The sequence below is a fragment of the Macrotis lagotis genome, chromosome X (genome assembly GCF_037893015.1).
Source record: "Macrotis lagotis isolate mMagLag1 chromosome X, bilby.v1.9.chrom.fasta, whole genome shotgun sequence".
NCBI classification, from domain to species: Eukaryota; Metazoa; Chordata; class Mammalia; order Peramelemorphia; family Peramelidae; genus Macrotis; species Macrotis lagotis.
In genome coordinates this window covers 307,300,105-307,324,617 of record NC_133666.1, presented here as the reverse complement: position 1 = coordinate 307,324,617, position 24,513 = coordinate 307,300,105, and the positions used below count along the sequence as shown (strand labels likewise).

The following is a 24,513-nucleotide window of genomic DNA, read 5'->3' as shown; positions in this document are numbered from 1 at the left end:
TTATTTGACAGATCCATAGAAAAGGGAGAGATTTATGACTAAGGAAGAAACAGTGTACATTATAAATTTAAAAATGGGTGGTTTTGACTATATTAAATTTAAACGTTTTTACAATAATAAAACCAACGGAGCCAAAGTTAAAAGGAAAACACAAAGCTGGGAAACAATTCTAGAAGCTAGGAGTTCTCCTAAAGGCCTCATTTCCAAAATATGTAAAGAATTTCATCAAAATTATAAGGTTGCAAAGACATTCCCCAATTGGTAAATGGTCAAAGGATATGAACAGGCAGTTTTCAAATGAAAAAATTAAAAAAAAAAAAAATATATATATATATATATGTATATATGCATATGAAAAACTGCTCCAAATCATTACTGAGTAGAGAACGCAAATTAAAATAACTATGAGGTACTACCTAACACCTATCAGATTGGCTAAGATGACAAAAAGGGAAAATGATCGATGTTAGAGAGGTTGTGGAAGGACTGGGATGTTGGTGAAGTTGTAAACAGATCCAACCTTTCTGGAGAACTATATGGAACTATGCCTAAAGAGCAATAAAACTGATAATACCCTTTGACCCAACAATACTAATAATTGGTCTATATACAGAAGAAATCGTAAAAAATGGTCAAAGTCCCACATTTCAAAAATATTCATAGCAGCTCTTTTTATAGTAGCAAAGAATTAGAAAATGAGGGAATGTTCATTTATTGGGGAATGGCTAACAAGTTATGGTATATGAATATCATGGAGTACCACTGTTTTGTAAGAAATCATTAACTGGAGAAGAATGGAAAGAATTATAGGAACTGATGTTGATAGAGGCAGTTCCTCTCAGGAGTTCAGATACAAGACAACCCTGTCCAGAGGAAGAAAAAATAAAACAAAACAAAAAAAAATCCTACAGAATCTAAATGAATTTTAATGTCCTTCAATTGGGGAATGGGTTAACAAACTGTGGTATAAGTATGTCCTAGAACACTATTGTCCTATTAGAAACTAGAAGGGATGGGAAATTCAGGGAAGTCTGGAAGGATTTGCTCAAACTAATGCTGAGCGAGATGAGCAGAACCAGAAAATCACTGTACACCCTAACAGCAACATGGGTGTGATGATCAACTTTGATAGACTTGCTCATTCCCATCAGTGCAATAGTCAGGGACAATTTTGGGCTATCTGCAATGAAGAATATCATCTGTGTCCAGAGAAGAACTGTGGACTTTGAACAAAGACCAAAGACCTTCAATTTAGGGGGAAAAAACCTGTTATCTTATGTAATTTTGTTATTTCTTATACTTTATTTTTCTTCCTTAAGAATATGATTTCTCAGGGCAGCTAGGTGGTGTAGTGGATAAAGCACTGGCCCTGGAGTCAGGAGTACCTGGGTTCAAATCCAGTCTCAGACACTTAATAATTACCTAGCTGTGTGGCCTTGGGCAACCCCATTTGCCTTGGAAAAAACCTAAAAAAAAAATATGATTTCTCTCTCATTACATTCAACTTAGATCAATGTATACCATGGAAACAATGTAAAGACTAACAGACTGCCTTCTGTGAGGGATGGGGGGAGGGAAATAAGAATAGGGGAAAAATTGTAAAACTCAAAATAAATAAAATCTTTCTAAAAAAAAGAATTTTTACCTTAAAAATGCCTCCTATCCCAAGACCCCCTAATGAGTGACATTCAAGTCATCCATGCTCACTTCTATTCCAAAAGAAATGCAGGAAGAATGGACTAGCAATGAAGCATTTCTGTGGTCACAGAAAGAGCATATAGAACAGTGAGGAGAAGGAGAGGAAATTGAAAATGGGGGAATAGAGAGGAATGAGGCCTTAATCTAGTTTAATCTGGTAGTGGGACGGGGGAATTTGACTAATGAATGCTCATATAGATTAAGAGAGATAGTCTGTGAAAGAAGATGGAGATTTTACACTGTAGAGGAATTTGATGCTTGAAAAGTCTATTTGTCCTATGTTGGGGAGGTTGAACTGGCAGCTGGCAGAGCAAGAGAACAAAAACTCATAGGGGAAATTTTGAGGCAAACGTGAGTGGGAATGGAGTAAGTCACCAGAGGAGAGTGGAGATCAATAGTTGGATCCATAAGCAAAGACTTGTTTGAGAAGGGGACCTACCAAAGGGCAGTGTTTTTTCTGATACCTTAAATAATTGACATTGTTCTGGAAGTGAGGCACAATGAAAAAGGGGAATCCATGGGGCAAGTTCTACAAGGCAGCATCTCTGAAATTGCTTTCAAGGGGGGACACGGAATGAATATTTTGGAAACTTTGATTCCGCAATGAATTTTTATCTCCAGAGAAAAGAGATTAAATAATTATAGAAGTCATGAATCAAAGAACTATGATCTAGATTAGAACAGAGAGGATGATAATGAAGAGAGTGAGAGAAACCATTTATGAAAAGACATGCAAAAATTAAATTTAAAAAACTAATGATAAGGACTACTTAAAGGAAAGGAGAGGATGGGGGAAACCTACTTAATTGAGAGGGAAAAAGGGGGGAAACAGATAAAAAGATAAGGGGAAAGGGAACTAAAAACCAAACTCCCCCCCCCCCAAAAGAGAAAAAGGGTAAAAAACAAGAGATAGGGATGAAGGGTAAGGCAAAGATTGATAGTGGGAATGAGGTAACCTTCAAAAAAAAAAAAAAAGATTAAAGGGGCAGCTAGATTGTGCACCAAACCTGGAATCAGGAGGATCTGAGTTCAAATTCTACTCAGACACTTGATACTTATAAGCTGTATGACTTTGGGCAAATCACTTAACCCCACAATCTTATTTTTAAAAATCCAAAATAAAACAAAACAAAACAAAAGATTAAAGCAACTGGAGTACTATAGTACTTTAACACTATAGTGATTGCAGCAGAAGGGGTCAAAAATCATAACTTTTTAGAAGATAGTATTAGAAAAAGAGGAAAAAATAAAACTTACACAATTAACAAAGTGAAGGGATCAAATAATCCAATAAAAATTAAAAGGGTGACAAATGGAAGAACAAAACAAAACCATACAATCTGTTACTTATATGAATCACTATTTAAAAAAGAGATAAACCCAAAGTAAAATTGAGGGTTAGAAAAAAATCTTCTATGGATCAAGCGAATTTTTAAGTTTTTTTAAATTGCACTTTCTGCTATATGGCAAAACAAAAGCAAACAAAAAAAATTATTATAAGGCACAGAGAGCATGCTAAGCATTGGGGATACAAAGAAAAGCAAGGAATTAGCAGGGGCCAGAAAGAATTAGTCAAGGGTTAAGAGATAAGAAAGGGTGAGAATTCCTGGCACTGTGGACAGTCAGTGACAATGCACAGTCAAAAGATAGAAAGTCATGTTCAACAAACAATAAGGAGACCAGTGTCACTAAATCAACAAGTAGAGTATAAGAAGATTAAAAAGGTAAGAAAGAGGCAGTTTATAAAGGGTTTTTAAAGCCCCCCAAGAGAATTGTATATATTCTGATCCTGAAGGTAATAGGGAGCCATTGCAGTTCATAATGGAGAAGTGATAGATCCATTTTCAAATACGCTACAAAAATTGATCTAATAGTGCTTTCAACATCGTGCCATCTCTAATTTTTCTTCAATGTACACTGTCTGTTCTAGTTTCCCCAAATATTATTAATTCCCTACTAAAGCTACATATTTGCAAATGAGAGAGAACCAATAAAAATTATAGAGAGGAGTCAGAAGGCTGGAGGAGCACATTACAAATAATGGTTTGTAAATAAGTAGTGATGTAAAAAAATTTACACCAGGAAATTTATGCTCAGAAAAAAGAGGAGGGCTAATAATGAATGTACTAGATGCGAAAAAATATTGAAAGATCAAAAAGAAATCCTACAGTGGGCTTGGAGGTTCTCCAAGGAATATTTATGGGAGAACATAAAAAAGAGAATCTGATAGATTGAGAGGAGGTTGCAACCTGGACCAGAGGAGAAGCTATCCATATTGATGAGACTGTGTATCTAATTAAGTATAGTGGAAAGAATGATAGATCTAGAGTCAGAACAGTTATGTTGAAAAGCCAACTAGACCACTCACTGAAGGACAAGTCGCTTAACCTTAACCTTTCTGGGTCTCTTTAAGTAAATGAAAGGGTTAGAAGAGATCAGTGGCTCTCAAACTTTTTGGTCTCAAAACTTCTTTCCACTTAAAAATTAATGAGGAACCCAAAGAACGTTTAAGCGGATTGGACATAAACATACATTTACCCTATAAGTGGGATAAAGTCTGAGATTTCTGCAGTAGGATATTATAGATTAGAAAATAGTTGAACTATGGGCCCCTCCTCCCCTGACAAGCAACTTCTGGGATACTGGTAAAGAGTCAACTGACCCCATCTTATCTGTTGAAGTCCAGATGTACATTTAATTACAGGGGCTGAAGAGACAATCCTGTTTCTGTTTGAATTTTATGCTTTTTTGCTTAGATTGATTTATGCATTTAAGATTGTGAAGACCTACAGAGACCTCTGGCCAGGATGGAGGAGAGAAGACAGATACAGTGCTAAAGGTCTCCTGAACTTCCCTCATATATGATATGAAAACAAACCTCTTAATAAAAATCCAATCTACAAAACCCAGAAAAAAAAAACAGGAGAAGAACATCCACCTCAGGATCTGTCTTCCAAGATCTTGCATGAGCCCTGAGGCAGAGGGTGGAGTCTGCCAGGAGCACTGGATCTGGCAAGACTGGGAGGCTGGATCAGCCTGAGTAGCAGCAGGGCAGGAGCCTGAGGGCCTGAGAGCCTGAGGGTCAGAGAATGGAATTGGCTCTATCAGCTGCTGGGTTAGAGCCTGGTCAGTCATAGGGACTTGGGCCAACTAGGGAGCAGAGGCACTGGTTGTAGCACTAAGGGTCTAGAGCTTGCAGGCAGGGCTGGAGGGAGAGTTCCAGGTCAGGAGTGCTAGAAACATAGGTACCTGGGCTCCTGTGGTCTGGAGGAACTCAGAGTCCATGCCTTCATTTCAGCTGAAGCCTCTTCCCAGAACAAACACAATCACAGCCCACCTTCTGCCCCAGGCTAAGGTGGAGCGGCAGAACCAGATCAGCTATGAATAGGGAGAGTGATTACCTCAGGGTATGGCTCACCATTAATGAAAGATAAAAGCATTCAACAACTTCAACCACTCCCTCCAGGCCAAGGGGGAGGGCCTCAATGAAGGTCACAGACACTCCAGAGAAAACAACCAGCACCCCTACTGGCCAGCTGGAGATACTACACTCAGTGAGCAAAACCTCTAGCACCACCTACTGACCAGCTGGAGAGATTAAATTCAGTGAGTAAAGCCTCTAGGGATCCCAACACCAAACCTCTGTGACCCAGCCCCTCTTCAACACAAGGTTTTAGGATAATGAAGAAAGGCCAGCGAAAAGGAGGATCCATAGAAAAATTCTTGGAAGGAAAAGACACTAACTCAAAGAGACCAGAAACTATAAGGAGAATATAACCTGCTTTCCAGTACAGAAAGATTTCCTTGAAGAAATAAGGAAGGAGTTTAAAAGTCAATTGGAAAATCTGGAAGAGAAAATTAACACCTTGTAACAAGAAAATGATTCTCTCAAAACCTCAACCAGTTAAATGGAAAACTCTTAAAAAAATATAATTGACCAATTGGAAAAAGAGTTGAAAAAGGTAGATGAAGAAAATTCTTCGCTTAAAAAAAGAATGTAGTCTGTGGAAACTAATGATTTCATGAGACACCAAAGAGTCTATTAAACAAAACCAAAAACTTGAAAAAACTAGAAGAAAAATTTAAAATACCTTATCAGCAAAACCACTGACCTTGAGAATAGATAGAGGAGGGGCAACCTGAGAATTGTAGGACTTCCTGAAAACACTGAAGAGAAAAAAAAGCCTGGACTTAATATTACAGGTTTTAGTGATAGAAAACTGCTCTGATATCATGGAACCAGAGGGCAATATAGTTATTGAAATAATACATTGGTCCCCTCCAGAAAGAGATCCTAAAATGAAAACACCAAGGAATGTTGTGGCGAAATTCCAGAACTATCAGATAAAAGAGAAAATCCTGCAAACAGCCAGAAAAAAAAATTTAAATACCTAGGAGTCACAGTAAGGATTGGGTAAGACTTGATTGAATCAAAATTAAGGAATCAAAGGGCCTGGAAGGAGATATTCTGAAGAGCAAAGGAACCTGGAATCCAGCCAAGAATCCACTATCCGGCAAAACTGAGCCTTCTCTTCCAGGGGAAAAGATGGTCATTTAAGGAAATGGGAGACTTCCAGCAATTCCTGATGAAAAGTCCAGAGCTGAACAGAAAATCTGGACATCACACAGGAGGTTCAAGAGACACGTGAAAAGGTTTAAAAAAAAGGGAGGCGGAATAAAGAGAAAAAAAACTGCTATCCAATAAGATGGAACTGGCTATATCCCAGCATGGGGAAAAGATTCTCATAACTCTTGAGAATTGTAACTCTATCAGAGAGAATATACTTAGCCAGAAGTGATGGACACTCATGACTTATCCATGAGACTGCTATTCAATGGGAAGAAACTGGCTATATCCCTATTCTATATCCTTATTTGGGAGAAAGATTCAAATAACTCTCAAGAATTGTAACTCTATTAGAGAGAATATACTTAGCCAGGATTGATTTTCTGTGACTAGGATAGAATGATTTAACAAGATTACCTCCTTAAAATGGGGGACAGAAAGGAGATGGGAGGATGGAGGGGACTGAATGGAGAAAATCTCATTACACAAAGAGGTACAAAAGACGGAACTGTAATAGAGGGGAAGAAGGGAGGAGATGAGAAACACTTGAATCTTCCTCTCATCAGACTTGGCCTGAAGTTAACTTACACACATACTCAGTTAACTTAAGAAACATTTTACCTTTCAAGTATTAAAAGGGGAAAAGGGGAGGGGGGAACGGAGATAGGGAGGGGAGAAAAGGGGAATAGAAGGAAGGAAAGGGAAAAGGGAAAAATAGAAAGGGGAAAGAAAGGAGAGGGGTAGATATAGGAGGGCAAATACATTGAAGGTGGTGATATTCAGAAACAAAATACTGGGGAATATGGATAATGTGAAAAAAGATGAAAAAATAAAATCAGAGGGAAGATAGCATGGAAGGCAACAAAGAGTTAGTAATTATAACTTTGAATGTGAATAGGATGAACTCTCTCTTAAAATGTAAGCAAAAAGCAGAGTGGATTAAAAACTAGAAACCTACAATATGCTGCTTACAAAAAACTCATTTGAAGCAGAGAGAGGAAAACATTTGAAGCAAAATATATTTTGCTTCAACTGAAGTGAAAAAAAGCAGGGGTAGCAATCCTTATCTCAGTCAAAGCAACTGCAAAACCAGATAGCGTTAGAAGTGATAAGGAAGGAAACTATATCCTCTTAAAAAGTGTTATAGAAATAAAGTGATTTCAATACTGAATATGTGTGCACCCAATGAGATAGCATCCAGATTCTTAGAGGAGAAGCTGAAAAAAACTACAGTAAGACATAGACAGCAAAACTCTACTAGTGGGAGACCTCAACCTCCCACTCTCAGATTTAGATAAATCTAATCACAAAATAAACAAGAAAGAAGTTAAGGAGGTAAATAGATTGTTAGAAAAACTAGATATGACAGACTTATGGAGGAAACCAGAGAAAGAATTGTGGAGCTTGAACAAAGACCAAAGACTACTACCTTTAATTTAGAAAAAAAAACCTCACTATCTTTATTATGTAATTTTGCTATCTCTTATACTTTTTTTTTCCCTATAGGATATGATTTCTCTCTCACCACATTCAATTTGGATCAATATATACTACGGAAACAATGTACAGCCTGGCAAATTGCCTTCTATGGGGAGGGGAGTAAGCATGGGGGGGGGGGGGGGGATTGTAAAACTCAAAATAAATTAAAATCTTTGAAAAAGTGTTGATTAAAAAAAAGAAATTAAAAAAAAAAGATTGTGAAGACCATATTCCTCATTGATGAGGATGGGTCAGTGCGGGGGGCTGACAATCACACTAGGATAAATGTGACCCTTGGGTCTTTTGCCTTTTCTCCATCTCTGTGACTGATTGGGGCCCATCTCTCGAGAAATGAATAAAACTTTTTTTTATCATACCTTGAGAGATCTCTGGAATTTATTTAAGTGGCATTCATTCCACACACCTATGAGAAATTAAAACTGATAAAATTTTAAAACATTCATTAATTAGTTTTAAAATAATAATAATAATTCAAAATATATCCCAAACGAACAGATTTCATGAAAAGAGTAGAATTTTTTTACAACACTTCAAGGCTTGGCTTAAAAGAAGTTCATTGTATCCTTATAACCTGCTTCTGCATTCAAGCTATTGCATGATGTTGTTATAGTTGAAATACATGAAGAAAATTTGACTTCAAATAGATAAGTAGTTGGAAAAATGAAGACTATTTTAATAGAAAAATAAGATACTATTATAATGAAATATAATGAAAATAATTTTGACTTCGTAGATGTCCCCAAAGATATGTGGGGACCCAGAGGCATTCACATATCATATTTTTGGAACCAATGGACAAGATAATTTTTAAAGTAAAACTCTAAAATATCTTAGATCTTATGAAGTAATGTCTTACATATAAATAAGACACTATGTTATAAGGAAGAGATAAAAAGATAAAGTAAGATAAAATTCATGACCTGAAATAGTTTCCATCTTGGAAGAATGAAACAGTAGAAGATAATCTACATACATCTACTAGATATCTACTAGAATGTCAAATATAAAATAAATGCAAAAGAAAGGTATCATGAAGCCAGAGGAAAAAGATAAAGTCCAATGATCAGGAAAGGTTTTGTATATGCAAAAGGCTCTGAGTTGAACACTGACTGAAAGAAAAAGCTTCGACTGAAAAGATGAAGCAGAAGAGAAAATAAATCATGTAGAGGAACAAGGGATAGGAAAGAGATACAGACAAAAGGTGGCAGAATGTGATCATCAGACAATAAATAGTTCAGTTTGGTAGGAACACAGTGTGTACATGGAGGGAAGTACTGTGATATTCAAAGACGAATTATTTTGGGCCACTAAAGACTTAAAATCCAACAAATGGTCTGGCTCATCAGAATTAACTTTTTTCCTAAAAATATATTTGCTAAATAAATATAAAACTAATCTAAAACAAATCAGTAAACCATCATCAATTTTTTAAAAGCAATAACTAATGAGTGGTGGAACCAAGATGGCAACAGTTGCATTTCTAAAATAAATAGAGAACTGAGTTATATTTATAAGATTACATTTGCAATAGATAAATGGTCAAGGATATGAACAGGCAGTTTTTACAGCAAGAAATTAAAGCCTGTTATAGTCATTTGAAAAAAAAAATGATGTAACTCACTATTAATTAGAGTAATGCAAATTAAAACAACTCTGAGGTTCTACCACACATCTATCAGATTGGATAATATGACAGAAAAGGGAAATGATAAATGTTAAAGGGAATGTGGAAAAACTGGGACACTAATGCATTGTTAGTCAAGTTGTGAACTGATTCAGCCATTCTGGAAAGCAGTTTGGAATTATGCCCAAAAAGGCAATAAAACCCTTTGACATAATACCCTTTGATCCAGTAATACCACTTTTAGGTCTGTATTCCAAAGAGATTACAAAAAAGAGGAAAAGACATACAAGTTCAAGAAATATTAATTACAACTCTTTTTGAAGAGGTAAAGAATTGTGAACAGAGGTAATACCCATCAAGTGAGAAATGGCTGAACAAGGGGTGACAAAAGAATACAATGGAAAATTATTGTGCTAAATGAAAGGATGAGCAGGTGGATTTCAAAAAAATCTGAAAAGACTTACATAAATTGATGTTGAACCAGAAGGACATTGTATATTTAATAGCAACAATGATGACCTGTGATAGATTTATAACTCTTCTCAGGAATACAACAATCAAAGACAATTCTAAAAGACTTGAGATGGAAAATGTTAATCACATAGAGAAAAGGAACTTTGGAGTTTGAATGAAGATCAAAATACATTATTTTCACTTTAGAAAAATTTGTTTTTTCTTTTCATGACTTTCCTTTTTGTTTTGATTCTTCTTTCCTAGAACGATTAAGGTGGAAATGCTTAAAATGACTAGGCATGTATAAACTATATTATATTCCTTTCTATCTTAGAATAGAGGAGGGAAGGATAGGACGAAGAAAATAAAAATGAATGTTGTCATCAATATGGATCCATGTTTAGCATGATTATAAATGTAGATCCTATATAAGATTGTTTTCTGTCAGAGAAGGGAAGAGAGAAGAGAGGGAGGGAGAAAAATGTAAAATTCAAAACCTTGCAAAAAGAGATTGATAATTATTGTTGTATGAAGTATGTATGTATATAGCACCAAAGTATGTAGTAATATATTTAAATTCTTAAAAAATGAACATTGAAAATTATATTTACAATAATTGGAAAAATAAATAGATGAAATTTTTTCAGAAAGATAGCAAGAGTTTCAAGAGGTAGTACAAGCCTTTCCCCTTCCCCAACTCTCAAACAAACAGATTTAGCAAATAAAAATAACCTGAATAATACAGGAAAATCCAACCAAAAAATGAGTCATTTTCCAAGCCTAAGTCATTATAGAGAAAGAGATGGAGAAGCCTGCAGGCTTCTGGGAATGGAGTCTATATCCAGGAGCCCTATACCTCCTAGAAAGGGCCTATGCACACGAGCAACAGAAAATTACAGAACCACATGAGGAACCATGAAAAGAAGAGTTTTCATCTGACAGTTTTATCATTTACCAACTAGGTTAAAGGTCACAGATCCAGGTCACATTGAACATGAACCCAAGGTTGGCATGCCAGGATAAGAGTAGTCCACAGGCCCCTGTATGTAGATAGGAGTTAGTGCAGAAGCAGCCAGAAGTCATGAGACCCATACCCTAAGTTGCAGAAAGAGTTCTCAAGATTCAACTTCTAGGGGTGGCTAGGTGGCAGTGTGAATAAAACATCGATGCTGGAGTCAGGAGTACCTGAGTTCAAATCTGGCCTCAGACATTTAATAATTACCTAGCTGTGAGCCTTGGGCAAGCCATTTAACCCCATTGCCTTGCAAAAACTAAAAAGATTCAACTTCTAAGCCTTCCTAAAAATGAAGAACTAGGGTAAGAATCCCAGATAAAAAAGAAACCTATAGTTCTATGATTGAATCCAGCTGCATCTACTGTTGCTAATATCCATGTTCAGGTCAGGAGTTTTACAGTTCAGAGCACAGAAAGTCAGGAATCAGACTTTGCTTTAGATTAGACTACTTTGGGAGCCTTTACCTGACCTTGTCATCTAGGAAAAACACAACAATCAATAACCCGTAAAGGAGCAAAACAAAACAAAAATCTTAGCCCAGACATTTTATAAAGAGTCCACAAAGTTGCCCCTAACATCAAGTTTGAAAGCTGGTAAGAGTGAGTAAACAAACCAAAAAAATTACCATAAAAACCTAGAAAAGTGACAGGGAAATTCAGAGGAGAGAATGATTCCAAAATATCAGTAAGCAAAGTCTCAATAAAAAACACAACTCAGGCACAAATTCAACTATAATTCCTGAAAAAGAAGAGAGATGAGTTAAAAAATAAAATTTAAAAAAATCTTAAAGTGTACTAGAATAAAAAAAAAATGAAAAAGAAATGAGACTTATGGAAGAATGAGTGATAAAAGATATGTGATAAAATTCCTGAAAATTAGAATGAGGCAAAGAAAAGGTAATGACTTCATGAGGTAATAAGAAATAATAAAACAGGGGCATCTAGGTGGTGTAGTGGATAAAGCACTGGCCTTGGAGTCAGGAGTACCTGGGTTCAAATCCGGTCTCAGACACTTAATAATTACCTAGTTGTGTGGCCTTGGGCAAGCCACTTAACCCCATTTGCCTTGCAAAAACCTAAAAAGAAATAATAAAATATAGTCAAATGACCGGAAAAAATAGAAGAAAATGTAAAGATTTTATGGTATAAACAACTGACTTAGAAAACAAATTGAGAAGAAAAAAATTTAAGAATCACTGAATTAGCTGAACACTTTGACAAACTTCATACTTCAAGAAATGTTGAAATTAGGGGTAGCTAGGTGGCACAGTGGATAGAGTGCAGGCCCTGGAGTCAGAAGGACCTGAGTTAAAATACGGCCTAGATACTTAATAATTACCTAGCTATGTGACCTTGGGCAAGTCATTTAACCCCACTGCCTTGAAAAGATAAAAAAAAAACAAAAACAAAAGCCAAAACAAACAAAAAATATTGAAACTTCGGAGATATCCTGTAACTAGAGGGCAAAGTAGACACAGAAAGAAACTTGTCATTTCCTAAAGGAAACCCCAAGATGAAAAGTCTAAGGAATATTATAGCCAAAATCAGGAAATTCCAGGTCAAAGAAGAAAATGTTATGAGCAGTTGGTAAGAAAGAATTCAAATACAAAGGAGTCACAATCAAAATCATATATTATTTCACAGTCACTCCATAAAGAACAGAGAGTTTGGAATTTTATTTTACAGAAGGGAAAGGATATAGATTTGTTGGGGAAAGGGAAGGGTGGGAATAAATATTTAAATAATGTCTACTATGTGCCAGGCACTGTGCTAAGCATTTTTATTATCTTACTTGATGCTCACAACAACAGAGGTAGATGCTATTATTATCCCCATTTTGCAGTTAAGAAAAGAAAGACAAAAAAAAAAAGGTTAAGTTACCCAGCTAGCATATGATCAAGGTCAGGTCGAGTGCTCTAAGCACTATGGCACCAACTAACTTCATCTTGTCCTTTAAATTCCAGTTTAAGTCTAAACTTCCCATCAAACTTCCCCTGCCTAGTCCAACCAATATGGATCTCTGATTTTTATTCTAGTGAAAAGAATACTGATATAAAATCAGAGGACCTACATTAAGTGGTGGATCACACAACTGAGGCTATATGTGAATTCAGATCTTTCTGACTTTAGGCCCAATGATCTATCCCCTCAGCCACCTAGCAGGATAATCAAGAATAAATATCCTGCAAAACTGAGTACAGTCCTATAAGAGGGAACATGGATGTTTAGAAAACAGAAGTTCACATTTCTGATGAAATGATGTGAGCTGTATAAAAATATGAATGTGAGAGGATGACCATCAGTTGGAGAATGGCTGAACAAGTTACAGCACAGAAATGATGAATCCTTTCATACTGTAAGAAAAGATGAAGAGGATAATTCCTGAGAAACCTAAGATGACCTGTATGAAGTGATGCAGAATAAAGTGAATATAATCAAACAATTTATAAATAACAATAATATGGTAAACATGAACAACTATGGAAGAGTCAGGGACTGATGAGTTCTAATGCCCAATGACATTTCCAGAGAAATAATGATGTAACATGCTACCCACTTCCTCAAAAAGAAATTAACAACTACAAAATTCTAATTTCAACATAATTAACATATCAAAGAGCCACAAAAATAGTCCACTTCTACATTAGAGGACTGAAGGACTTGGAATATGAAATGCTGGAAGGCAAAAGAGCTTGAATTACAATGAAGAGTCACTTAGCCAAAAAAACTGAGCATAATCTTCTAGGGAAAAGAAGGGCATTCAATGAAATAGGGTACTTTTAAACTTTCCTGTTGAAAGGCCAGAGGTGAAGGGGAAAATTTGACTTACAAATCCAATATTCTAGAAAAGCATAAAAAGGTAAAAAGCAAAGGGAATTCATAGGGGCCTTAATATGGTTAAATTGTTTACATTCCTACAGGGAAAGATGATACTTGTAACTTATAAGAACTTTCTCATTTTTTAGATCATTTAAAAGTATATATAGCCAGAGAAGACAGGTATGAGTTGAATATAAAGGGATGTCATATAAAAAAATATAAAATGAAGAAGTGAGAGAGGAGAAAAAGAAAGGGGATGGTAGAATAGGATGAATTATATGAAGAAGGGAAAAAGTCTTTTCAGTGGAGAGGAAAAAGGAAGGAGGAATGAGTGAAATTTACTCTCATCAGAACTGAATCAAAAAAGAATAACATGCACACTCAATTGGGCATAGAAAACTATCTTACACTTCAGGAAAGTAGGAGGTGATTAGAAGGGAGGGCAGATCAGGTAAAGGGGTAGTCAGAAGCTTGAGAAGGAAACAAGGTAGAGAGAGAGAGACAGACAGACAGACAGACAGACAGACAGACAGACAGACAGCGCAACTAGATGGTCCAGTGAACAGAGCACTGACCCTGGAGTCAGGAGTACCTGAGCCTAGGACACTTAATAAATGCCTAACTGTGTGACCTTGGGCAAGTCACTTAACCCCAATACCTTGCAGCCAAAAAAAAGGAGAGAGAGAGAGAGAGAGAGAGAGAGAGAGAGAGAGAAGAATAAATAGGATAGAGACAAACAGAGCTAAGAAAACTGAGAAAAAAATTTTGAAGCAATTTTCTCTAATAAAAATCTCATTTTTCAAACTTTAAGAGAATAGTCAAATTTAAAAAAAAAAAGTCATTTCCCTAACTGATAAATGACCAAAAGATAAAAGCAGTTTTCAGCTGAACTAATTAAGGCTATCTAAAGCCATGTGAAAAAATGATCTAAATGTAAACAAAAACAATTCTTCAAATTAAAATTACATCATATCTATTAAATTAGCTAAAAGGCCAGAAAACTAAAATGAAAAATGTCAGAAGGAATGTAGGTAGGAAAAAAAAGGAATATGAGACATTAATGCAATACTGGTGGAGTTGTGTACTGATTCAACCATTCTGTAGAGCAATGTGGAACTAGGCCCAAAGGGATGTGGGGGAAAAGGGTTTTTTTGACCTAGTACGAATGCTACTACTCGATCTGTACTCCAAAAGAGATAAAAATCCAAAAGGATAAAAGATAAAAAGATGACTGTGGCATCAGGAAGGTGATGCCATGACAAAGCATATGAATTAGATTTAAGTGACGGGGTGCTGTGCTAGGTCACTAGCCTCACTTTCTCCTCCACAACCATCTGGTCCAGTGACCAGATATAAATCAAGGACAATTGGAGATGGCTCTGGATGTGAGGCAATAAGGGTTAAGTGACTTGCCCAAAGTCACATAACTAGTAAATGTCAAGTGTCTGAGCCCAGATTCAAACTCTGTCCTCCTAAATCCAAGGCCAGTACTCTATCCACTGCATCATCTAGCTGCCTTTGAGTACAAATAGCAACACTGAAAGATGATTAACTATAAATGAGTTTGCTATTTTCAACAATACCATGATTCAAGACAACTCTGAAGGCATTATAGTAAAAAATGCTATCCATGCCCAGAGAAAGAACTGATGGGGGTCTAAATACAGACTGAAGAATATTTTTTACTTTATTTTTCTTGAGTTTTTTAATTTATGTTTTCTCATACAACATGATTATTACAGAAATGCTTTATTTAACTATACGTGCATAACCTATATCAAACTGCTAGTCTTCTCAATAAGGGGGTGGAGGGAGGGAGGGAAGAAGAGAATTTGGAACTCAAAGTTTTAAAAATGAATGTTAAAAATTGCTTTTTACATATAACTGGGAAAAATAAGGCAACAAATAAAAATGTTTAAAAAAAAAGAAGATTGAAACATACCATCGTCCATGCATCAGGTATTTGTGGCTTATGCTTTGTCTCAAAATTTCCTTATGGAAGAGCTGACAAGAAAGGAAAATGACCAGTGTTGACACAGCCTCTAGTGATATTCCATATGTTATATCTCTGTGGAGAAAGAAGATGACAGAATATTGATCATTTTGAAGAATTAATCTCCATTTCTGATTTCTATTTTAATAGAATATTTTATACTTTTCAAATTATATATTGATATATTCTTCAACATTCACACTAAACACTTATTAAGCTCCACTATATGGCAGAAAAAAAAATTCCTGCCCTCAAGGAGTTCATAGTCTAATGGGAGAGACAACAAGAAAGCAAATATATATAAAGTAAATTATATATAGAGCTAAATAGGAAATAACAAAGGAAAGATACTATAAATAAGAGGAGTTCAGAAGGACTTCCTGTAGAAGGTAGACTTTTAGTTGAAAATTAAAAGAAACAAGGAAGGTCACTGGTTAAAGTAAAGGAGGGACCCAATGCCAGATAAGGGGGACACCCAGAGAAAAAGCTAGGAGCCAAGTCATAAAGTGTCTTGTTCATGGAAAATAGTCAGAAGGTCAGTGTCACTGAATCTAAGAGTATGTTGGGGAATAATGTATAAGAAGATTGGAATGATAGGAGGAGGTTAGGTTATGAAGGGCTATGAATGCATAACAGCATTGTATATTTGTTCCTAGAGGCGACAGGAAGCCAGTACTGTGACATGATCAAATTTGTGCTTTAGAAAAATCTCTTTTGAGGCTGAATAAAGATGGAGGAGGGAGAGACTTGAGGTAAGCAGGCCAACCACCAAGATATTGCAATAATCCAGGGGTGAGGTAATGAGGAACTGTGCTAAAGTAGAGGTAGTGTAAGAGGAGAAACAGGACCATTTTGGAGAAATGATGCAAAGGTGAAATAGCCTATATTAATAGCTATCCAAGTACAAATTTAGACAGACTTCAAGAGATAGTGGAGAACAGAAGGAACTGGTTTAAATTCCTGCCATAAGATCAAGAACAGTTGAACACAACTGAGCAACTGATCAACAATGTCAACAAGAATAATATGGGGAGTTAAAGATAATTAGGAATCCAGGACAATTCTTGAGTTATAGGTCTGAGGGACTGGAAATTGAGGTTTCCCTCTACTTAAAAAAGAACCATTTTAGGAGGGAAAATGAGTGCATATTGAATTCATAGACATATTGATGTCTACTATTCAGTTTGAATATCTGAAAAGCAGATGGAGATATGAAATTGAAGGTTGGTAGAGGAATTGGAAGATTTAAAATTCATCAGCAGAGAGAAAACAAATCCATAGAAGCTGTAAAGGACCATGAAGAACCTTGTAGGGCAACAATATTATCACAATCTGGAACAGAATCCAGTCAAGGAGACAGAGAATAAGTCAGATAGGTAAAAGGATAATCAGAAAGAATACTGACCTGAAAAATCTAAGGTGAAGATAGTATCAAGGAGGAGAAAGTGATCAAAAATGTCAAAGGATGCAGAAAGACAGAAAAAGGATAATGAGAATTGAGAAAAGGCCATTGGATATGGCAACTAAGAGAGCATTAGTACTTTTGGAGAAAGCAGTTTCAGTGGAATGGCAAAGTCAAAAGAAGTGAGGAGAGAAAGTGGAGGTACCTGTTGTAGGTTGTCTTTTAGAAGAGTTTAGTACAAAGGGCAGAAGAGAAATAGGAAAAAAAATTAATGCAAATGAAAATAACTTGTGAGGATTTTTCAGAATGGGAGCAACATTGGCATGTTTGTGGCAACAGAGAATGAGTCAGTAGACACAGAGAGATTGAAAATGAATGGCAGAAGACAAGAGAATAGAAAATACTTGAAGAGATAAAGGTGGGGGCGGCTAGGTGGCACAGTGGATAAAGCACCAGCCTTGGAGTCAGGAGAACCTGGGTTCAAATCCAGTCTCAGACACTTAATAATTACCTAGCTGTGTGGCCTTAGGCAAGCCACTTAACCCCATTTGCCTTGCAAAAACCTAAAAAAAGAGAGAGAGAGATAAAGGTGGATTGGTCATGCTAAGGAGCAAGGTCATTTCACCAAATGAATCAGGGATGAAGAAGGAAAGAGTGGTAGAAAACAAATACAATAAATTATGGGGAAGTAGGAAGAAGAAGAATTTAACAGAAAATGGCTTTGATTTTTTTTCCTATAAAATATGAGGTGTGATTCTCAGGTAAGAGAATAGAAGAACAGCTAAGCAATATTTGTAGAGAAATGAAAAGATATGAAAGAGTCACTGTGGAGAGTGGGAAGCATTGTAGCATTGCCTAGAAGCAGTGTGGGCCCAAATGTCATTAATGTAACATAAATTTATAGTGGACTCAGAATGTTTCTGTGATATTTCTCCACTTTCATTCAGGCAGCACATGCATTGTGGGAGAGATCCAAGGCTGAGTTGTAACAGGGCATAATCAATGAAAAGGAGGATATGGGTTCAAGAGAGGAGGGCAGTGTAGACTTGACTTGGTTTACTAAGGAGTCAAGATGAGGAGAAATGAAAAATATTTAGATCAAGGAAGATACCCAGGGAGAGAATAGAGGATCAAGGGATTGAAGGTCACAACGTGAATGAAGAGTAGGGCTATTATATAAGGTGAGGGAGAATGAGAAGTGAAAAGTCAAAAAATTATGGCCAAATAAACAAAATTCAGAATTCTGGAAAGCCAAAGGTGGCAAATTCATGGGTAATAGCAAGATCAAGGTTAAAACCAACCATCTTTATATATGACTTGGTTGGAGTGGAAGAAGTAGTCATAGAAGGAGAGTACGTTGAGGAATTGAGTGGTTAGAGTACCTGAGGGAGAATCAATATGTATGTTTATGAGCCCTGATATAAGAGTAAGATTTAGGGAAGACAGAAAAATTATAAACCAGGTATCAAACTCACTGAGGAAGGGAGAGAAAGACCTAAAGGTTTATAGACAACAGTTACCAGGATTTTGATTGGGTGGCAGATATGAGAAGCATTAACATCAAATAAGAAAGACTCCTGAGTGACAGAGGAAGGAAAAGAACCTAGAAGTGGCAGTGGGAGTGAGTAGTAATAAAACTCCTTTGCCTCAACCTGTGAGACCCAAGAAAAAGGAGTAAAGATTACAACAGACACAGAAAAGGGTGTCCAGAACAGCTACATCAAACGAGGGAACTCAAGTTTCGTTAATAACTAGTAGATGGAAGTGGGTAAGTGAGAGAAGAAAGATTTAAGATGAAGTTTGTTGCCCATGAAACAATAATTCAATGGAAGGGCTAGGTGGAGTTTGGTTGAAACTCTAGGGTAAGAGGGTTGAGATGTAAGTGAATGTGGAATCACATGTGGAGGTGTAGAGGTTTGAATGATAAGTAGTTATGAGTCACTGATTTAGGAAGAGTATGGTCGAGTAAAAGAATTTTCAACTTTGAGTAAAGGGCACTATTCCTCTACCTTCAAAGAAAAAGAGATAGGAAGAGTGAAGTCAAAGGTGGTGTTATTCTTCCTTGTGTTAGAGGTTCTCCATGTTCCAGTTGGGAGGCTGGGCTGGCAGTAGAAGAAGGAAGATATCTTGTACTGGAAAATGAAAGTGGTGACTGTGAAGAGATGGAAAATGCCCAGTCCTATGCTTAGCAGTCTTCTTTCATGGAACACACTGAGCCCAGCAAGAGATGAAAGATTCAGGGTAGCTAGCAGGCACATGGTCTGAGATATTCTCACCTTTTGCCTTATAGTCCTCCACCCCATCCCTCACACCCAAATGACAATGACTCCTAACCTGGTCCTTGAACAAAACATTCCATTCCCAATTTCAGTCATTTTCAATAGGTGGAATGTATGGAATGCTCATCCTCTTCATTTCTTCCTCCTGTTTTTTATGGTCTTCTTCCAAGTTTCAGCTAAATTTTTTTCTCCTACAGGAAGTCTTTTCCTAGCTCTCTTAATTCTAATGACTTCCATTAATCTGAGTACCTTATATTTTTATAACTACCCATTTCACTTAGATTGTCAAATTTATTGGCATACTGTTGGGCAAAATAACTCTGAATTATTTCTTTAATTTCCTCTTCTTTGGTGATAAGATAACCCTTATTTGTTATTAATACTGGAAAATTTAGCTTTCTTGTTTTTTTTGAAAATCAGATTAACTAAAGGTTCATCTATTTTTTCATAAAAGCAACTCTTAGTTTTATGTATTAGTTCAATGGTTTTCTTTCAATTTTATTAATTTCTCCTTTGATTTTTCAGAATTTCTAATTCAGTATATAACTGGGAAATTTTCAGTTTCATTCTAAATCTTTTAGTCTAATGCACAGATCTTCTCTTTCTCTATTTTATTCATATAAGCATTTAGAGATATAAAATTTCCCCTAAAATATGCCATATCCCATATTTTACTGTCTCATTGTTGCCATTGTCTTGGATGAAATTGTTCATTATATGTATGATTTGTTCTTTCACCCATTCATTCTTTAAAATCAGATTATTACATGTAATTTTTATGCATCATGATCTGAAATGCATTCACTTATTGCTTCTGCTTTTCTGTATTTGATTGTGAGATTATTATGCCTCAAGATAGTATCAATTTTGGTATAAGTGCCATATACTGCAAAGAAAAAGATATATTCTATTCTGCATTCAGTTTTCTCCAAAGGCCTATTATATATCTGAGTTTTCTAAGATTTTATTCACTTTCTTAATTTCCATCTCGCTGGGGTTTTTTTGTGGTTAGATTTATCTAATTCTGAGAGAGAGAGAGGTTGAGGTCCATCACTATTTTAGTTTTGCTATCTATGACTCCCTGTAATTTTTTCAGTTTCTCCTCTAGGAATTTGGATGCTATAAAGATCTCATTTCTAAAATGCATAAGAAATTGAATCAAATTGTTAAGGTTAAAAATCATTCTTCGGGAGCAGCTAGGTGGTGGAGTGGATAAAGCACCGGCCCTGGAGTCAGTAATACCTGGGTTCAAATCCAGTCTCAGACACTTAATAATGACCTAGCTGTGTGGCCTTGGACAAGCCACTTAACCTCATTGCCTTGCAAAAAAATCATTCTTCAACTGAAAAATGGTCAAAGGATATGAACAGGCAGTTTCCAAATAAAAAAATTAAAACTATATATAATCATGTAAAAAAAAAGTCCCAGATCATTACTGAGTAGAAAAATGCAAAGAGAAACAACTATGAGGTACCACCTCACATCTATCAGATTGGTTAAGACAAAAAAAAAGGGGGAAAGGATCAATATTGGAGAGTTTGGGGTAAGATTGGGACAATAATGCAATGTTAGTGGAGTTGAGAACTAATGCAGCCATTCTGGAGAGCAATATGGAACTATGCCCAAAGAACAATAAAACCGATAATATCTTTTTACCCCATAATACCAATATAAGGCCTATATCCAGAAAAAAAAATCATAAAAATAGAAAAAGTTTCACAAGTTCCAAAATATTCATAGCAGCTCTTTTTTTTAGTGGAAATGAATTAGAAATTGAAGGAATGCCCATCCATTGGGGTGGCTGAACAAGTTATGGTATATGACTGTTAGAGTACTATTGTGCTATAAGAAACCATGAATAGTCAAAGTCTAGAGACACACAGAGAGAATTATAGGAAATGATGTTGAGCAAAGGGAACAAAATTAAGAGAGAATTGTACACATGAAAAAAATTGTGAATTGATCAACTTTGACAGTTACAGTTCCATCAGGAGTTCAGGGAGCTAGGATAAAGCTGTTATGGACAATGAAATTAACATTCAAACAAAGAAAAATGAAACAAAACAAAAATAAACAAACTACAGAATCTGAATGAACACTATGTTCACTTTATTTTTAAAAATTTCTCATGTTTTTCCTTCCTATCCCATGGTTTCTTTTCCCTTAGTCCGAATTCCTCATATAGAAAATGACTAATAAAAAAACACGCTAAACACAAATGTACATGTATAATGTTCAGCAGACTGTTTAGGTTGAGAGGAGCAGTGTGGGAAGGAAGGATGTAAGAAAATTCTGTAACTTATAAATATGCATGTGGATGAATGTTGAAAAACTTTCATAGCATGTAACTGGAAAAATAAAAGAAAATATCAATAAAAGAAAAAAGAAAAAGGCATATTCTTTTCTACCCAATTAACTTTTCTCCAGGGTTCTATCATAACTGAGTTTTCTGAAATTCTATTCAGCTTCTGAACTTTCTTCTTGCTTATTTTGTGGTTAGATTTATCTAACTCTGTGAGAGAGGTTGAGGTCCCCCACCATTATACTTTTGCTGTCTCTGCTTCTCTGAAATTCATTCAGCTTCTCCTCTAAGAATTTGGATGCTACACTATATGATGAATATATGTTTAATACCAATATTACTTCATTGCTTTTGATGCTTTTAAAGAAGCCATATTTTCTTTCTCTATCCCTTTTAATGAAATCTGTTTTTGCTTTGTCTGAGAACAGAAGTGCTTACCTTGATTATTTTACTTGCACTGAAGCATAAGATATTTTGCTCCAACCTTTTACTTTTATCCTTTATTTATCTCTTTATTTTAAAATAGATACCCAGATTAACAGAAGAGATAATAAAATACTTAAATAACCTCATTTCAGAAAAATAAATTGAAGAAATCATCAATAAAATCCCTAAGGAAAAAATCTCCAGACCTAGATGGACTTACAAGTGAATTCTACCAAACATTTAAGGAATAATTAATTCTAATTTTATATAAACTATTTTTAAAAACAGAAATTGTCAAATTCCTTTTCACACCACTATGTTGCTTATACCTAAACCAGGAAGAGCCAAAACAAAGAAAATTATAGTACAATCTCCTAGATGAACTTTAATTAAAAACATTTTAAATAAAAATTTAGCAAAGAGATTACAACAAATTATCAATAGGATGATACACCATGATCAAGTATAATTTACACCAGTAGACAGAGATGGCTCAAAATAGGAAAACAATCAACATAATTGAACATATCAATAACAAAACTAACAGGAATCATGTGATCATCTCCGCAGATGCAGAAAGTCTTTGACAAAATACAACATCCATTTCTATTTTTAAAAAAACCCAGAAAGTATAGAAATAATAAATGAAGTTTTCCTTAAAATAATATGCATATGGTACCTTTAGAAATAAGAGAAAAAAAGAAACTGAAGGAATCATAATTGGCAATGAAGAAGCAAAACTTTCATTCTTTGCAGATGATATGATGGTATATTTAGAGGATGCTAGAAAATCAACTAAAAACTGTTTGAAACAATTATCAAATTTAGCAAAGTATCAGGATATAAAATAAACTCACATAAACGAGCAGCATTTCTATATATGAACAATAAAGCTCAAGAGCAAGAGATAGAAAAAGAAATTCCATTTAATGTATACAACATAAAACATTTGGGAATCTACCTCCCAAGACAAACTCAGAAAATATAGAAACAAAATTATAAAATATTTTTCACACAAAGCGAGATCTTAAACAACTGGAAATATTTTTCATGCTTAGATTATACTAATTAATAAAAATGACAATTTTACCCAAATTAAATTAAATTACTTACTCAGTGCCATATCAAACAAACTATCCAAAAACTAATTTACAGAGCTAGAAAAAATAGTAATAAAATTCATCTGGAGCAACAAAAGGTCAAGCATATCAAGGAAATTGATGGGGGGGGGATGCACCTAAAGTGGCTTGAATGTACCAAATCTAAAACTATATTATATAATGGCAATCATCAAAACTGTCTGATTAAGGAATAGAGTAAGTAATGTGGACCAATGGATTAGAGTAGGTATATAAGAACAGTAGCAAATGATTATAGAAATCTATTTGATAAAGACACTAGCTTCTGAGATAAGAACTCACTAGTCAATAAAAACTGCTGGGAAAAACTGAAAAATAGTATGGCAAAAACTAAGCAAATACCCACATTCCACATCCTAGACTAATAAAACTAAGGTTGAAGTGGGCACAGAGGAACAGTTAGCTGGCACAGTGGATAGAGCACCGGCCCTGGAGTCAGGAGGACCTGTTCAAATCCTGCCTCAGACACTTAATAATTACCTAGCTCTGTAACCTTGGGCAAGTCACTTAACCCCATTGCCTTTCAAAAAAAAAAAAGAAAAAGAAATGGATGATACAATAAACCAATTAAGAGAACAATAAATACTTTACCTATTGGATATATGGAGAGGAGAGAAGCTTATTACCAAACAAAAAGATAGAGAACCTGATAAACTGCAAAATAGATGATTATGACTATATTAAATTTTAAAAAAATTTGCACAAATAAAACCAATGCAGTCAAGATTAGAAGGAATGTAGAAAGTTGGGAAATCATTTTCACAATTAGTGTTTTTGATGGAGGACTCATTTCTAAACTAGAGAATTAAAGCAAATGACTACAAGTCAAATCCTCAATTAATAAATGGTCAAAGGATAAGAACACGCCATTTTCAGATGAAGAAATTAAAGCTATTTATAGTCATAAAAAATTCTCCAAAACATTATTGATTAGAAAAATGCAAATTAAAAGAACTATGAGGTTCCACCTCATACCCATCAGATTGGCTAAGATGACCAAAAAAAAGGAAAAAACGATCAATTCTGAAGAGAATGTGTGAAAAATTAGAACATTAATGCACTGTTGGTAGAGTTGTGAATTGATTTAGACATTCTGGAGAGCAATTTGGAACTATATACCCGAAGGGCAAAAAAACTGTTCATACTCTTTTACTCAGCAATATAAATACTAGGTCTATATCCCAAAGAAATCATAAAAAAAAAAAAAACAGGAAAAGACACACATTCTAAAATATTTATAGCAGCTCTTTTTGTAGTGGCAATGAATTGGAAAGTGAGTGGATGCCCATCAATTGG

The 24,513-nt window shown here is 35.3% G+C and overlaps 1 protein-coding gene across 3 annotated transcripts in view; it reads right to left on the bottom strand.

The window, feature by feature from the left end:
* Positions 1-24,513, bottom strand: part of DYM (dymeclin) — a 619,494-nt gene that overhangs the window by 448,237 nt on the left and 146,744 nt on the right. For all 3 annotated transcript variants that reach the window (XM_074206163.1, XM_074206161.1, XM_074206162.1), the window contains one exon: positions 15,619-15,744. In XM_074206163.1, coding sequence (XP_074062264.1) covers positions 15,619-15,744 — 126 coding nt within the window. The remainder of the gene's footprint in view (positions 1-15,618; positions 15,745-24,513) is intronic.